Source organism: Syngnathoides biaculeatus, chromosome 22, assembly GCF_019802595.1.
Source record: "Syngnathoides biaculeatus isolate LvHL_M chromosome 22, ASM1980259v1, whole genome shotgun sequence".
Lineage (NCBI taxonomy): Eukaryota > Metazoa > Chordata > Actinopteri > Syngnathiformes > Syngnathidae > Syngnathoides > Syngnathoides biaculeatus.
This window is the reverse complement of record NC_084661.1, coordinates 17277456-17294647: the sequence shown is the minus strand read 5'-3', so window position 1 is coordinate 17294647 and position 17192 is coordinate 17277456. Positions and strand designations below refer to the sequence as shown.

Here is a 17192-nt window from a genome sequence, read left to right as displayed (position 1 = left end):
TGGGTTTGAGCCCCGATTCTTGTCGGGTGACCCTAATTTGAGACCCGATCGCTAGTTTGACCTCTGAACACAAGAGGGGCAAACATTTTTTTTGCCATTGACCACCGTCTGTACCTTTTTGATATGTTTTTGTTTTTTTTTTTTCACAACCGTAGTTCTATTCAGAATGATCTTGCCATAACAAAATTTTCATTTTTCTCCAATGTAGCCAAATAACAACCAAAATTTGAGCGTACTGGTGTACTTGTTTTCGAGCTGTATGTACACTCAATGAAAATGAGATTTTTTTAGGAAGAGTTTGGCGACAGAAATATGCAATATAAATGTCAGTCCATGTTTTAAATGAGAAATGTGAAGTAGACGCTTAGCGGTATGTAGGACCACATCTGGCACCCTGGCCTGAAGTTTGACACCGTAGCCCTCGCTTGAGAGCCTGATGAGGAACTCCTCGCCCTATTTTTGACACCCGAATTCAGGGCTCGAGTGGAATGCTTAAAAAGGGACGCCCGCCACGCCGCGCGCAACCTTTTTGCCGTTGACCTCGTTTTTCTTCTAAAATGCGACCAGCGTGAATCCACTCGCTTATCGCTTGTTTCATTTTGCCTTTCAGCGCCCGCCCGGCGACAGATGGCGAGTTCTTCTCAACCCCCCCTCCAACCCCGCACCCGCCCCAGGGTGGTGGTGGTGGTGGGTGGGGGGGGGAGCAGCCAGTCTCTGTGAATGCGACCGCACGTCAATCAGCGCCTCTCGTGTGATGGCTCTTGCCAATGACGTGCCCGCCATATGGGCCTGGCATCACGGAGCCCCCCGCTCGTACGCGAGTCACCCGCGCGCCACTTCCTCCCCTTTTGCTGTCTGGGCTGCAGACAGAGGCAGGGTGGCCGCAGAAGAGGAAGAGGAAGAGGAGGAGGAGGAGGAGGAGGAGGAAGAGGAAGAGGAAGAGGAAGGTAGGCAGGCAGGCGCACCACACGGCAGCCTCATCTTCGCCCGGCACGACGCGACGTCGACATGCTGTAAACAAACTCCAGCCAGGTCGGTTCTTCCAAAAATCTGCATTTGGAATTCTTTGTTGCGCTTCGCGGCATTCGTTCGTTTGGCCGTTTCAATCGCCGAGTCGGGAAGCATGACGTGTGCGCGTATACGTTTGCATCTGAACGTCCATAATAATTGATGAGCTATGCCCAGGCATTTTTTTTTAATATTAGCTGGGAGGGGGGGGGCAGAAATCACAACGCCGAGATTATCTTATTATTATGCTTTTGAGTGCATGTTTTTAGTTGGATTTTCAACTCCAATCAATGAATTGTCCAGAGTGGACCAATTTTGACATGCAATATTTTTGTATTTTCAACTGCAAAAAGAAATGGTAAAAAAAAACCCTCCGGGTCGTTTTTCAAAACAGAATCAACATTTTTGGATCCCTCACAAGAAAAACTTTTTCAGATCAAAATTGACCTTTCGGTCTTGCCGCATTTTACAGCAATTAAATGAAAAGAAAATTATTGTCGTGAAAAATTGTTCATCTCGCCTGCAATTGGGCACAGCGGTCAAACCATTAGGTACACCTCCATGCCATGCCATGCCATGCCATGCCACGCCCTTGACAAACATTATTTTGATTGATGGTGTCCAAAAAAAATATGCCCATTTGAATGTTTGGCTTTGGCAGGCGGAATATTAGGAACACCTTTGATTTTGTGTGTGTGTGTGTGTGTGTGTGTGTGGTGTGTGTGTGTGTGTGTCTGCATGCGTGTCATCAGATGTTGCATTTGCATCTAATAAAGTGATTTGATGCTTCCATTTTTTTTGGTCTCATTCCATGTTTGTGTCCTGGAGTTGTCCCTAATATTATGACGACAAATCCGTTTGCAGCCATTTTGTGTCGTGTATTGCAGGTGTCCCTAATAAAGTGACCCGTGTCATTCATTTCCAAATGTCTTTTGTCCCATCTGATTTGGGAGGTGTACCTAATATTGTGGCCAGAGCGCTCCCCCTTCCACCCTTCTTTTTGCAGGTGTGCCTAATAATGTGACCGGACACGTCCATTTCCCGCCATTTTGTCGCCTCCCATCCATGTGAAAGGTGTTCCTAATAATGTGACTCGAGACATTGATTTCCAGCCGTCAGCCCCCCCCCCCCACCACATCTTTTAAGTCTCCCTTATAATATGTCCCGATACGTCCATTCCCAGCCTTTTTTTGGGGGGAGGGGGGGGGGCTTCACATGTTCCAGGTGTACCTAATAATGTGACTTGAGACCTCCAATTCCACCATTTCCAAAGGCCCCCCCCATGCCCCCCCCCCCCCCCGTCTTCACCATTGCATGACATTTTTTTTTCCTTTCTATCATGTCATGTTTTAGGTGGCCTGAAACATCCATTTTTTTTTTTGTCCTCACATCATGTTACAAGTGTCCCAAATGATGTGACCTGGCTGATCCATTTTTTTTTGGGGGGGGGGGTAATGCTTTACCCCTTCCTAATATGAAGATGACATGACAGACGTCCACGTAAACGTCGCACGGGACCCCGCGCCTCCTCTGTTGCAGGTGACAATGTTGAGCCGTCTCTTCAGTGAGGTTCTGCCGGACGTCCAGAGGCTCGCGGCGGACTGGGCCGACGACCCGGACGGCGAGCTGCAGGCCAAGATGAAGGCCGAACGCGGAGGGCACCTCGGCGGCGAGGACGAGCTGGAGGAGGCGCGCGGAGGAGACGGCAGCAGCCGGGCCGAGTCCGAAATGGCAGACGACGACGAGGAGGAGGAAGAGGAGGACGACTACGACGAGGATGATGGTGCTGCGGGGGGCGGGGACGAGGAGCGGACCGGGGACAAGTCCTCCAAAAAGCGAGGACCCAAGAAGCGCAAGACGAGCGCGGCCCGCGTGGAGCGCTCCAAAGTGCGCCGCGTGAAGGCCAACGCCCGGGAGCGGACGCGCATGCACGACCTGAACTCTGCGCTGGACAACCTGCGCAAGGTGGTCCCCTGCTACTCCAAGACCCAGAAGCTGTCCAAGATCGAGACGCTGCGCCTGGCCAAGAACTACATCCTGGCGCTGGGCGAGATCCTGCGCCACGGCAAGCGGCCGGACCTGGTCAGCTACGTGCAGATGCTGTGCAAGGGCCTCTCGCAGCCCACCACCAACCTGGTGGCCGGCTGCCTGCAGCTCAACACCCGCAACTTCCTCGGCGACCCGGACGCGGCGCGCTTCCACGTGCCGGGCTCGCCCTTCCCCCTGCACCCGTACTCCGCGTCGTCGGCGCCGTACCGCTGCCGCCTCGCCAGCCCCGACTACCGGGCCCCCGGGGGCGCAGGGCCCCTGAACCCGCGCGGCCACTCGTACGGCTCCTGCTTCGAGCCCGCGTACCCTCCGGGGGCCGCGTCCCCGGACTACCGCCAGAGTCCGGACTACGAGAGCCAGCGCAGCCCGCGGGGATGCTCGGCCGCGGGCTCGGGTGCAGGCGGGTCCGGCAAGCAGCTGGAGCTCGACGCCGATCGGAACTATCACTACTCGTCTATGCATTACTCCAGAGCCGGGCGCGCTGTGACGTTCGGCCCCGCGGGGGCGCGCGGCGGGGGCGGGGGCGCGCACTCCGAGAACATCCCCCCCTTCCACGAGGGCGCGGTGGGCCACTATGAGGACATCAGCGCCTTTTTCCACAACTGACTGACAATCCCGATCGCCTCTTGCGATCCTATCACGTGCTCATCGGCGGCGGCGTGCAAAACGAAGACGAAATAAGCAAATTAAAAGTCATTTATAATTGTCTGACGTCTTCTGCACCAGTGCACTCACTCACCTTCCCATAAAATAATTTTCATCAATTAAAGTGATATCATTTAAAATGACTTGCAAATGATAAAACATTTCTTTTTGTTGTTACGACAGAATAGAGAGGCGGCGTAGAAGCTGTTTTGCATAAGGATATAATTTGACAAAATTAATTGAACAGTACATTTGGGGTTTTTTTTGGGGGGGGGGGCGGGGGGTGACTACCCAGTTGAAGAACAAGGCTTCTGAATTTACATTGAAATATCTTTTGGAATCACTTCACATGTATTACACGTGTACAAAAAAAAAAAAAAACATTAAAATTCTGGACAATGTAATACAGTTATTACGTCACATGTTTTAGTGGCCACCAACTTTCCGATCATTTGATTTATAATTCTGAGCCAGTTGGATGTCCAAAAACAAGTGTCCGTTATTATTGTAATCTTTCTTTCATATGAAAGCTTTGAATCGAGTACGAAATGTTTCATATTTCCACTATTCTAACTCCTAACTGCGCACCTCCCCCCCCCCACGAGACAGTGTCAGAAATGCAATTATTATCGTCTGCAGGGCAGATGACATCGGCGCTGATTTTCTGCAATTGACGCTATTAATAATAATTAATAATCGTACTGGAAGCTCGCGGACCCCATGTTGGACGCCAGCCTGTGTTCTCCACATGTTGCCTGTTGTGTGTGTGTGTGTGAGAGAGAGAGAGAGAGAGAGAGAGAGAGAGAGTTCTGCAGGCGCCCCCCCCAAAAAAAAAAAAAAATATATATATATATATTTAATCTACGACAAGGTGATTTTAGTTTTAGTTGTAAAACGTCCAGTGGGCCTCGATTTATCTAGAACGTGAACATTTGGACCTGAGAGCGTTTTTCGCTTGGGTGTTTTAACTTTTGCAAAGGTCAGACTTTGAATTTAAATTAAAATGAAGTTTAAAAAAAATGCCTTGAGACGTGAAAGAAATTCTCGAATCAAATGCGCACGGACACGTTTTTCATTCTGCTGGATTTGAAAATGCAAAGCAGCTGTTGAACTTTGAAAATATCCACAAATAACGACAATCCTTTTTTTTTGGGCTGTATTTTAAGATGTTTTAACAAAACGGCTCGTGTAAAAATTGCATTATTTGTAGTACATAAACGAAGAAAAAAACGGCCTACCGACAGAAGAAGCAACATATTGCTTTAAGTTTCATGATGCAACAAATAAATGTTTCTTGTGGGTGTAGGAATGTCGCATTATTTTCATAAAACCTCTTTTTATGTTGTCCTTCACATGAAATGAATCCATCCATGCGGCGTTATGAATTGAGCGGAACCCACTTGACTTGCAGGCAGCACTGCGCTCAGAGAAAAATGTTTTTTGTTTTTTTTTTCAATTTCGCGGCAGGCCGGCGGGCCTTTACAGGTGTCAAGCGCCCCTTTTTTCGCGGCCATTCAGCATCAGTGCGTCGCGGACACGCGCACGTGCTGAATTCCCCCCCCACGCGTGGGCCCTGGTCGGAGGCCCACGGTGCTTCTTGGCTAATTCCGCCAGCATCTGTTCATTCATCTCCGCCTGCGCAGCCGAAATGAAAATAAAACAACGAATGTTTTTATCATACAAAATGCTCGTTATTGTTGTTGTTGCATTTCCAATCAATTTCTCTAGAAATATTACTCTTTAGGGCCTTGTACTTATTTGTTTTATGGATTTAATAACCTTCAAATCGGTTAGTTCAAGTCTATTTGTAAAAATAAATGTCTCTAAAATGCCTCAATAAATACCGTGTGCAGATGTAATTAAATACCCCAGCAAAGTATTTTTTTAATGAAGTCTCAATCACCATCTGGATCATTTTACATTTGTTATTTTGTCGTATTAATTGTGTTTATATCAGTCTAAACATAAGCCATAATCTTTCATCATAAAAAGAATTTCAGAGGTGCAATTTGAAAACGAGCATTTATAAACAATAATTCCCACATTTCATCGACTTCCCTTTCTCCCATATTGACTTTCAAAAGTACTTGGAGTATTAAGTATACAGTAATTAGACAAACAGAGTTAAATGAATGATTGGGGAACCTTTTTTTTTAAACTTCAATTACTACGACTTTTTTTTGTACATTCAATTTAAATGTTCAATGCTTCAATACTTCGAAATTTCAAAGCAGCAAATTATCTTCAATATTTTTTTAAAGGTCCTGTGTTTTGCCAAAACATTTTTTTCCTCAAACGGTATTCGAACGTAATATCGGCCCCATGGCGCTTCTGAAATATGAATTAAAGTCGCTCACAGATTTCCAAGAGGACCGAAATCGGCTCTTTGGAATTTCTCATGCTTGTTGACGTCACTAGCGAGAACCGTTGGCATGACAAACACTTGTTAGTCGTGTATTGACGGAGCGGATACAAGACTGGGTCAAACAGCCGTAGCTGACGGTGGTAAATTTTCTCGACACTTGTGTGGCAAAACCAGGTTTTGTTTTTTGTTTATTTATTTTTTTTTTAAATGAAAACCACAACTTTGAGACTAAGTTGACGTTTGAGAGTAACTCTGTGGAGGTCAAAATAGCCAAAAGGAGGTCTTCTAGTAGGTGTCGACAGTCGCTCTGTTGCTAACCAAAACATCAGCAGCTATGACGCACATAAGATGAGTTAAAGTGTATTCGGGCCGGTACCGCAGCTCAACAGCGATTGGCGTCCCACGTTCGGGTTTCTGTTCTTCCTCCTCCGTGCTCAATGATTTGATTTAATTTAATTTCAAACGATTTCTTTCACTCTGCGTGCAAAAAAAAAAAAAAAAAAAAGCAGAAATCGACGCCTCATCTGTCACACCGGAGCCGTTTTTCATAGTTGACTATTTTCAGGGACGCGGAGTGCAAAAGATGACAGACATATTCATAAATGGTGTGTTTAATTGATGCTATGAAGCTCTTGTGATGGAGCTCATTAAACGCGTGCAGGTGTACCTAATGAAGTGGCCGCCGAGTGTCTATTATGCAGCGATGTTTTTGCCGCACAGATGGCGGGAGTGTTCCCCCCCCCCCCCTTCTTCTTCTTCTTCTTCTTCTTCTTCTTCTACTTCTTTAATTTAGCTTTTTATTTATTTATCTTTCAGGGAGTGATAAGGGAGGGAGGAAGAGGAGGATGCCGCCACCGCCGCCGCGATGGCACGGTCACGCGGGCAGCAGTAATTGGCGTCCATATTGAGGGGGTTTTGCAGTGCTGCGGGGTGGGCAAACTCCCAGCTGGACTTGTCACATGATATTCAGTCCAACTCACTGCCTCCATTTTTTTTTTTTTTTTGCTCCGTCTTCTTCTTGGTCTTCTTGCTCCTTGTCATTTTTTTTTTTTTTTTTTTTTTTTTGCTTTTCAAAATCACACTTTGCGCTTTTCTCGTCACCTTTTTTGTGCGCACGGCGGCTGCCGGCTGACACTTTTCCCCCAGTGCATCACACCCTCGACTCGCCTCGCCTCGCCTCGCCTCGCCTGGCCTGGCCTGGATCTTCGCTTTTTGGCTGCTCACCTAAAAACGAAGTCCTTTCAAATGAGCAATCCGTGGACAAAAGTCTCGGGACGCTTAATCATTGACTGCAAACGGCAATGAACCGACTTTGCTTTTTTTCATAGCCCCCCAGAAGAGGCTGATTTTTTTCATTTTTCTTATTGAATCTGTTATTTACCAAAGTGAGACCATTAAGAGGTATTCAATAGCAACCAAGCAGCGGACAAAGAGGAAAAAAAAACAACAAATGCAAATACTGCACAGTGTGATATAAGTGCATATACAGTACTGTATATTACATTACGTCATAGCATAAAAGTTTAAAACGTGCTCGTAACCAGTGCAGCGATTACCGTGAAAACGATGAAGAGATGAATCAAGAGTTTTATTATTTGGCACAAATTCAGAAGACAGCTCACCAAAATGAGTACGGACTTTGAGAAGGAAAAGGATCGTTAAAGTGCTGGACCAGATCGTGCGGGTGGTGGTATGCACGGTGAGCAGGACACAACCCTTCGGGTGGGATCGAACCGCTGAGCCTATTATCGATAAACACGGACCGGCGAGTGGTTGATTTGTCAAAGCTGAAAAGGCGTCAGAGTTACGCTCGTATCCGAAGCAGAAGGGAGAAAAATATTTGTCAAAACGGGCACGTTTATGGCGTATCAGAAGGCTTTTTCAGGCCGAGATCTTGCAAAATAGCCAAAATCTGGAAACTAATCCAACGGGATATTGCCAGTCCAAGGCAAGAAAAATCTGCACTAATCACAGCACGTGCTGTCCAGGGTCTTGTTGCCGTGTGAAAGCATGCGCCCTTGCGCTTTGCTGGGTTCTGTGTGAAATGATTTTTTTTTTTTTTTTTTTGGGTTTGTTTATTTGCACACATTTACCAACTAAAAAAAATCTCTCCTTAGCGCGAGATGAGCAAATTAATCCCAAGGTAATAATCGATGCAAAATGTATTCGACCGATAACAGTAATATGAAAAAAAATAATAATTATAAAACAATCTCTCCGAGGTAGGGATGTTTTCTCTCACCGGTCCTTATGTTCATGCTTTTATTGCTCCGAGACATGAGCAGTGTGTGCTCGTCACGCTAATGAACATCTGTCGCCGAATTTCAACGCGCAGATGCGCCCAACACACACACGTACACGCACGAACACACGTATGCGTGCACACACACTTTTTAATCACTCGCGTCTCCTCCTCCGCCACCAGCCGCAGGTTTCCCCTTTGACCTCTGTGTGTATGTTTGACCTCGCTCTCGGTTGGATGCGGCGCGGTTTTACGCCGCCGCAAACAGAAACCCCGTACAGTAAAAAAAAAAAATGCAATACTATAGATGTTAAAATAAAAGTCCCATTTTTGTAGCAATGGTTCAAACGATTGTTCCCTGAAAAGAGGACAAACTGCCCATGTGTCAATTTCAGAAAAAGAAGACAAACGACTTGTGTTGCACTTTCCGAAAATGAAGACGAGCTATCAATGTGAATCTTTCCGAAAAAAGAAAAAGTGTTGGATACGTTGCACTTTCTGAAAAGGAGGCATTTTGGTTTTGTTATTTACAAAAAAAAAAGAAGAAGCTGTTGATGTTGAACTTTCCTAAAAAGAAGGCAAACCTCATTTTCTGATCAAGCAAAAAGAAATATAATGTAAATTATCAGTGTTGCGCTTTCTGAAACAGAAAGCTAACTTCTGACGATGCAATTTTATTTTAATTATTGGCGTTGCGCTTTCTGAAGAAAACACAATTGGTGTTGCACTTTATGAAAGTGAGGAAACTACTGATGTTGCGCTGACCCAAAATAAAGATTTTAAAAAAAGCTGTTTAGCTTTTGATGACGTAATTTCCCCAAAAAAGGCGCACTGAAGTGACACAATTGCTTCACGGTGAGCAAGAAGAAGAAAAAAAAAAACACTGACGTTGAACTTTCTGAAAAAGAAGAAACTCTTAACGTTGCTTTTTACCCCAAGCACAAACCTGTCAATCAATCTCAAGGTGCCGCCATTTTGGCTCGTACCAACGTTAGCCTCATTCCAGTTATAACCATGGCTCTTGTTTTTTTTTTTTTTTTTTTTTCATTTTTTTTGAGGTGGGGGCAATTTGTGGTCAAGTGTTAATGGGTTCGAGTGGCACAGCGTCAAATGAGTCGATGGCAACGTTTACGGAAATACGGCGGCGGCGCGTTTTGATGACTTTGTCGAGTGCGTGTCGCTCGCCGGTCAACGGGATGAAGTGCGCGCCTCTCTGGATCAAAAGAGATTATCAGAAGAGGAGAGGAGTTTGCCATGGGGGGGTCATCCACCGCGTTGAGGCGGGGAGATGTGTGGCGGTCGCGTAGAGACAAGCTGGTATTGAACATATGCTCATGCATATGCACTCATGAATGAATTTATGCGTATAGGAACATAAACACTCGTCCAATTATGAACTTAGCGGCGGCGGAGTCACTTTTAACTGGATGCCAGCGTTCGCAGAGACTCTAAAAGTGTCTGAAAGGCCTGACGGGATTTATACACGCGAGATTGATGGAATCTACCGACGAGAAGAAAGTGAAGGGCTGGTGTTATTTACGAGCGCTCGCTAAACGCTACGAGTTATTGTTAGCATCATTTCTGAAAATGTAGCTCGAGCAAAGAGAAATTAGGAATTGATTACGGTGTTTGTCGCCCGCATCCATCAAATATGTACATTTATACAATGTAATTTGGTTCTGTGTCTTGAAAGCGACATAAAGACGACCTACCAGCAAAATTGTCTAATCCGAAAAACCAGAGGAGCAAAGTGTATACCCCCCCCCCCCCCGAGTTGTTATTATCAGTTCTCAATGTTAGCACCTTTATGTCATGAGAATATTTTTTTGGGATAACATAAGTTGGGTTAACACAATGCTTGGCAGTGTTTAGGCACCAACGTAAAACATTTATCTCCAAATTCGTGGCTATAATGTCACACAGTGATGCACTTGGGCGTCCCGCACGGGTCCACCCTCATCCCGCTGTAAAAGAACCCGCGTGTCTTTGAGGCCCATTTGGACCACAACAGCGTGCAGTTAACTATGCCTGGAAACGCATCGACTTCCGCCACCGCTGACAGAACAAATTTGTGTTGAAATTCCCAAGTGAGGATGGGATGCCACGATTGAGTTCGCGGGCTGATTGGACCCCCTGATGCCTGTTAAGTTACAAGCTCCTGTACTTTTCTACTTTTGTGTAGCTGGGGGGAAAAACACATTTGGTGAGATTTCTGGATAAAAGGAGACTGGAGTAGCTTTTTGTAAGCAGAAGGTGATGAAAACGTTCCTTGGCAGAGATAATAAGCGTCCGTCAAAGCCGGAATATCAGAGCGAACGTGGGGGGAAGCTTGTCGGGGTCCGACAGGATGAATAAATCAACTCTTTCCCCCTGAATTAATCTCTCTCAAGTTGAGATTCTATTACCGATGAGCTTGGCCATCTCCATGGTAACAGGAATTCCCGAGCAGCTTTGCTAGCGGCGGCGTTCGGTCCGGTTAGGTTCGATTCCCTCGTATGCGTCCAGACCCGCGGGAAAGGCTCGCCACGAACGCGTGACGTCACGTCGCACGCATGCATAAAGTATGGCGATGAATAAATAGTGAAACGCCTTCTGTGCCAAGGCGCCGCCGTCTTTCCAGTCGCCAGACGCGGCAGAGTTGCCAGAGGGACTGAAACGCCACATGGCACGTTGATGGCGGGGCCAGCTGGGGGGGTGGGGGGGGGGTTGTTCATGTGTGCATGCGTGTTGAATGGAGTGGGGTTTTTTTTTTGTTGTTGTTTTTTTGTTTTGCATGTTAAATTCCACAACATCTGTTCAGTAGGCAGCGTCGTAGGTACCAACCGGGGCTGGTGCGTGATGGCCGATCGCACCATTTAGACAGCAAGTCGGCGTCGTCGTTGTGCATTTTGGACATTTGCAGGTTTTCATTTATCTTTACAATTGCACGTCGGGCAGCGATATTTTGTTTCTTTTTTGTACAGTCCAATAATATTGTTTCAAACGTCTTCTTTTCAGTATGAAACGTTTTTTTCAGGATAATGGAACATTTGTAGCTTTTTTTTTTTTTTCCAGAAAGTTCCCCATCGGTAGTTTGCCTTCTTTATTTAAAAATTAAATTTAAAAACAAAACATTTTTTGTCTTGCTTCCAGGGAAATGCAGCATTTATGCTTTGTCTTCTAGTTGAGAAAAGGACATATTTCTTCTTTATTTTAGGATTGTGCAACAACGACAGCTTTTTTTGTGCAACATAAATATGTTATATATGTTGTTACTTTTTTAAGAAAATTACAATCTCAATACGTTGTCTTTATTTGCAAAAGTCAACATCCATACTTTGTCTTCTTTTTTTGTAAAGTCCCACATTGCTATGATCTTCTTTTTAGGATATGGCCACATCAATATATACATTATACTATATATATATATATATATATATATTTTTTTTTTAGGAAAACAATAATATGCCTGCTTTGAAAAGTGAAAACATTAATACCTGTAGTATAATAATTTGTCTTCCTTCATTCTTGGCTGAGCAGGCAAAATAATAAATCCACGGTGATGGAATTAAAAAAAGAAAACAAAACAAAAGCAGAGTGATTACATTTCCTTCACACATGTTCGTTTTGCCGCGGGCTGATTAATGTGACCATCCCAATTTGTTGTTCATCACAACAACTGGGTTAAAAGTAATTTTCAAGCATGGTCGCGTGGAGGCTCTTCCACTAGCTGTGTGCAGGTGTGTGCGTGAGTTTGCGAGTGCGCGCGCGTGGGCGCGTGTGGGCGTGCGCGCGCGCGTGGGCGTGTGCCAAGCCTCTCTCTTCGCACACGGAGGTATGCACATAACGTACACACACGCACAACTAGCCTTCCTCCTCATCTTCAGTATCCCCGCTGGCACTACGGGGGAAACGCCCCCCCCCCCCCCACACACACACACTTTCATTTATTTGCCCCCACTTGCCCCGCAATCGCCCCTAAGCCCCCCCCATCCCCCCCCCCCAGCCCCATTCCCCACCCGTGGCAGTCGAAGTCTCTCGCAGCGTGGCGCGCCATCTGTTGTGTTGACACCCCCCCCCCCCCCTTAAACCTTCTTCAACACACGAACACAAACCGTCCCGACCGAAATCGACTGTCGTGATACCCGATGCGGAGAAAACGAGCACTCGGGCTTTTATCCGTGGTCGCTTGTGCAGCGGAAGGCAATACTCGCACTTAATATAGTCGTGTGCATTGTGATTCAGATGCAAAATAGCTGGTAAAGCGTTGGCCTGACGGTTCTGAAGACCCGGGTACGATCCCGGCCCCGCCCGTGTGGCTTTTCTCCGGGCGGCCACTCCGCTTTCCTCCCACATCCCCAAAAAAACATGCGACATTAATTGGAGACTCTAAATTGCCCATAGGTGTGATGGTGAGTGTGATTGGTTGCTTGTCTCTATGTGCCCTGCGATTGGCTGGCGACCAGTTCAGGGTGTGCCCCGCCTCCTGCCCGTTGACAGCTGGGATAGGCTCCAGCACTCCCTTGTGAGGATAAGCGGCAAAAGAAAATGGATGGACGGATCTCCTCATAGTTTTTCCAGATATGAGTCTCCTGGAACGCCACCAAAACAATTTCCCCCCTCGAGGGGGGGGCACGCGCATGCTGTTTTATGGCACGTATTAGAGGAGGGTGTCTTCATTTGGTGGTCCTGAATAGAAATAAGGCAGCCAACCAAAGGCCGCCCCCTTTTTCACAGAGACACTTCCGAACCTTCGTTGGACGCCAATGCTCCTCCCACGTTGGGGGGAATAAAAGCTTTGCAATTTCGCCTCACATCCATCTGTCGAGGTTACCTGCTTCCGATCTGGGCTCATTTGCGCAAATTCCCCAGGACGGGAACTGGAAGACGCCCAAAACGGCTGCTTCCGAGCAGAACGGACCGCTCTCCGATCACGGTCCTGCATGGGCCTTTCAAGTAGGGTTGGGGTCTCCGCTTTTCAAGCCGAAGCTCTTCGCGTGAGGGTGTCAAGACAGGAATCGTTTTTTCAATCAGAATTCCCAGATGGGCTGAGTGGGTTCAACAGTTTCAATTCTCAGTTCCAAGACTGGCTCAGGTTTTGCCAAAGATCAGGGTTTGAAGACTCAGTTGGTTTTTCAAACCAGTATTTACAGACAGGGTTGGGTTAGGGTTTCGAATGCAGCTTTCAAATCACGGATTTGGGTTTCAAGACAGGGAACCATTTTTAGTCCCAAGACAGGAGACTTTTGAACGAGGCCTTCGAGACAGGATTCTGGTTTCTAGAAAACCTTCCAGACAGTGCAACTGTTTTAAATGAGGGTTCCAGAAAAGGGACTGATTGCCAAAGTCGGGTTTCCAGACGGCGCCTCGGGTTTTTTTATGCCAAGGGCAAAAGTTCTGGTTTAAAGACAAATCCTGATCTTCAAACGAGGCCAAGGTTGAATTTTCTAGTCACGGTTTGAAGAAAGGAATCGCGTTCCGAAGGAAAGTACGGCCAACTTCCCGTTCACTTTTGTGCCCGGATTTTTGTGACTTTTCCGCGTGTCCAAGTTCACGTCAGTCGGTGACACTGACCTCTGTTTATCCAGGTGGCGCCACTGAGTAAATTTGGGGGGGGGGGAGGTGTTGGTATACAAACCCCCACCCCCAGGATACATACATTCGCCCCGGGGTACGCGCCCTTTGCAAATTGGGTTTGAAGCCGCTAATCTCATTTCGGCGTCGTTTTTATTTTCATGACATAATTTGGAAAATGGCGTTAATGTCGTTTAATGCACAAACGAAGGCCGTCCACACCGCTTTATGAATGAGAAGCGTGGGAGAGCGATCGAGGGAGAGAAAGAGGCCGCCTGCACGCAGCAGCTGTCCACCTAATTCCTCCTTAACCGCGGCGCTTGTGCTCTGATTAAGAAGGCGATCCGGCCTTTAATTTCCTCGTGACACCGCTTAATGCCTTCCGCGCGTCTCAATCGCCGATGCGATGGGCGCGGGGGGAAACGCGGCGAACATCCCGGGGAGAGAAACCGGGAGCCAGGGCTTCAAATTTGGGGTTACAGCGAGGGTTTCGAACTACATTTGTCAGGTTAAGAGCTGCAAATCAGGAGTTCAAGGCCGGGTGAGGGTTTTAAAGTTCGGGTTTAGTGCCAGGGGCTTGAAATTAGCCCTTCAAGCAGGTTTTCAGGTCTGGGTTCGGGTTTTAAGAAGGTTCCGGAAACGGGTTGGAATTTTGGAATTGGCCTCTCAAGCCATTGTCGTGGTTTCATTTTTGGGGCTTCAAGGCAGGTTAGGTTAAGTTTACGATTACCGTGTCAATGTAGTCCAGGTTACGGTTTTAAGTTTTGTTTTTTTTTTTCAGCCAGGGGGGAGTGGGGGCAGTGGGGGGGGGGGGGGCTTTCAAGTCAGGTTCGGTTATGACTTAATGCTGGCAAGCAACTCATTGCACTTGACATTCTTCCTTTGTTTCCCGTCTCAAGTAACACTCGCGGCGCGAGATCATGTTAGCGCAGACGCCAGCCAGCGAAGAAGCCTCGGTCGACACCCCCCCCGTGGCTGCGCGCGTGCGGGGGCGCCCGCCGCCGCCCAGGCCGCCATGTGGCGCGTGTGCGCGAGGTGGCGTTGCTAGGAGCGCCAGGTTGCGTGCAGCGGCGCACATGCGCGGTGGACGCGGCAGCCTGCCACTGCAGAAGAAAGGAGTGGAGCCATGCCAACAAGACCCCCGCCTCGCTCGCACCAAAGAACCCCCCCACAAACGAATCCCCTTCCGGAGTGGAGGCAGAGGAAGATGGAGGTGATCGTGACATGGGGGTGTGAAGGCACTAGTAGGGTTTTAGGACTCGGTTTAAGGTTTCGAGCTAAGCCCTTAAACGGGAGTTCCAACAGCCACGTGAACAGGGGCAGGCACTCAAGCCAAAATTATCACAGCAATCTGGAATATGCGCAAAGTACTTCCCCAGTTGCCAAAAACTGGTCTAAGCACTTTGACGTGGTTCTAACTACTACTACTACTACTTCTAAAACTACTCCAGAGAGGTTGGACCTCTTTTTTTTTTTTCTTTAATGTTCTGACTGTTTTTCATCCAGGGCAAGACAGCAGGTGCTTGGGCACCACTTAAGGTATAGGTGTGCACATGCCCGAGTTTCAAGATTGAGTTCATGTTTTGGATTCGGGGTCCAGGGATGGAAGTTTGGGTTTGAAATTTCAAATTACAGTTTCAAGATATCGTGTGAGTTTCACACAAGGGTTAGGGTTTCAAATCCAGCTGCAATAATTAATCAATTCATCAACAAATAATCAATTCTAGTGTCCAAATCCTTGGAATTTTAGCTTTTCAACAGTAAATAGTGATATTTCTGTCATCATCTGTTAAAGCATATTTTGTATTGAATCAAAATAAGAAATGTTCAAACATCTGCTTTTAGTTTGGGAGAAAAAAAAAACATTTTTGTCGATTTTCTGAAACAGAATCATCTTCAGTTTATCATCTTGAAATAGTTGAGGATTGAAATTCAGTTGAATTGAATAATCCACAGCTTTATCATTTCTTGAAATATTGGTTAGCTGCAGGCCTAACTTCGAACCGTGGTTCCGCTTCCAAATGAGGGCGTCCCGCCGTCATAACGACTTTCGAACAGAAGTTCAAGTTCCGAAGTCGACTTTCAAGGCAGGGTTGCCGATTCGAGCGGTTTTCCCTTTTTAAAAAAAGGGGCGTCGTGCGAGCGGGCCCGTATGCAAATGAGGCGGTTATTACCCCACTGCTCATCAAGCCGCGCGCAGGAGACATTAATAGGCTGATGAATATGCATGCGCATTTGTTAATTAAGTTAATTATTCTGCTGAAAATGCATTCGTCTTCCAAGGACATCTTCCCATGCAGGATTTCAACCTGCTCCGCTCATTAGTCATGCGATGTTTCACGCGGGTGAGGTGGGGGCGGCAAAGAGGGAGGGGGGGCCCGCGGTGGTGGTCTTGTTGTTTTTTTTTCCAAGGGGTGGGGGGGGGGTGATGTGTTTTAATGTCACGTGTTCACAACAGTGTGCACTCAAACTGCTCATGAAGGCCACTCCCTTTTTTCACCCCACCCCACCCCTTTTCCAATCAAATATGCCACATTATGCCCCCCCCCTCCCAAAAAAAAAAGATATTTTCCTCCTCTCGCTTTCGCGCGCCTCTGTGTGCTTCCTTTCTACCTCGCCGCCTTCTCCCTAATTGCATATTAAAACCCTTTTAAATGAACTTTTGCTGCCAACTTTCCAACACATTAATTAATTGTTTTAGCCAATTAAGTGGCGCCGTGCAAATGAGCCTCGTCGCAAACGGTCCTGCAGGGCTCCCCGTATTCCTCCTCCTCTTCGTCACTTTCCCTCCCCGTCTTCTTCCCAGCTGCCCTTACACTTCAAGGGGCACGGCGCCGCGGAAGCAGAAACTGGAACCCCCCCCACCCCATCCCACTGCCCAAGCCCCCACCGCCGCCTCCCCTTAACGTCCCATAATGCAGCACTGTTTTCTGAACCGTGTCCAACCTTCAGGCTCCTCGTTGCTCTCCAACTTAGATGCGAGAGAAGAAGCGCTTTCCTTCCCTTTCCCCAGCCAGTTCTTCCAGCTCTTCCGGAGAGATCCCGAGGTGTTCCCAAGCCCACCGAGGGACATAGTCTCTCCGGCGTGTCCTGGGTTCGTCCTCGGGGTCTCTTTCCGGTGGGACGTGCCAGGGAGGCGTCCGGGAGGCATCCGGATCAGATGCCCCAGCCACCTCATCTGGCTCCTCTCGATGCGGAGGAGCAGCGGCTCGACACCGAGCCCCTCCCGGATGACCAAAGTTCTCACCCGTTCTCTAAGGGAGAGCCCGGACACCCTGCGGAGGAAACTCATTTCGGCCGCTTGTATGCGGGATCAAAGACTGGGCAAAA

The 17192-nt window shown here is 47.4% G+C and overlaps 1 protein-coding gene across 1 annotated transcript; it reads left to right on the top strand.

Annotated features, from left to right (window-relative positions):
- Positions 1-950: 950 nt before the first annotated feature.
- Positions 951-3886, top strand: LOC133495834 (neurogenic differentiation factor 2-like). Its single transcript, XM_061810840.1, has 2 exons — positions 951-1032; positions 2548-3886. Exon 2 carries the CDS (start codon positions 2554-2556, stop codon positions 3661-3663), a length of 1110 nt encoding a protein of 369 aa, XP_061666824.1. The 5' UTR covers positions 951-1032; positions 2548-2553; the 3' UTR covers positions 3664-3886.
- Positions 3887-17192: the final 13306 nt, after the last annotated feature.

Excerpts from the sequence above, each read along its gene's own strand:
- LOC133495834 (XM_061810840.1), top strand. The coding sequence starts at position 2,554 with ATGTTGAGCCGTCTCTTCAGTGAGGTTCTGCCGGACGTCCAGAGGCTC.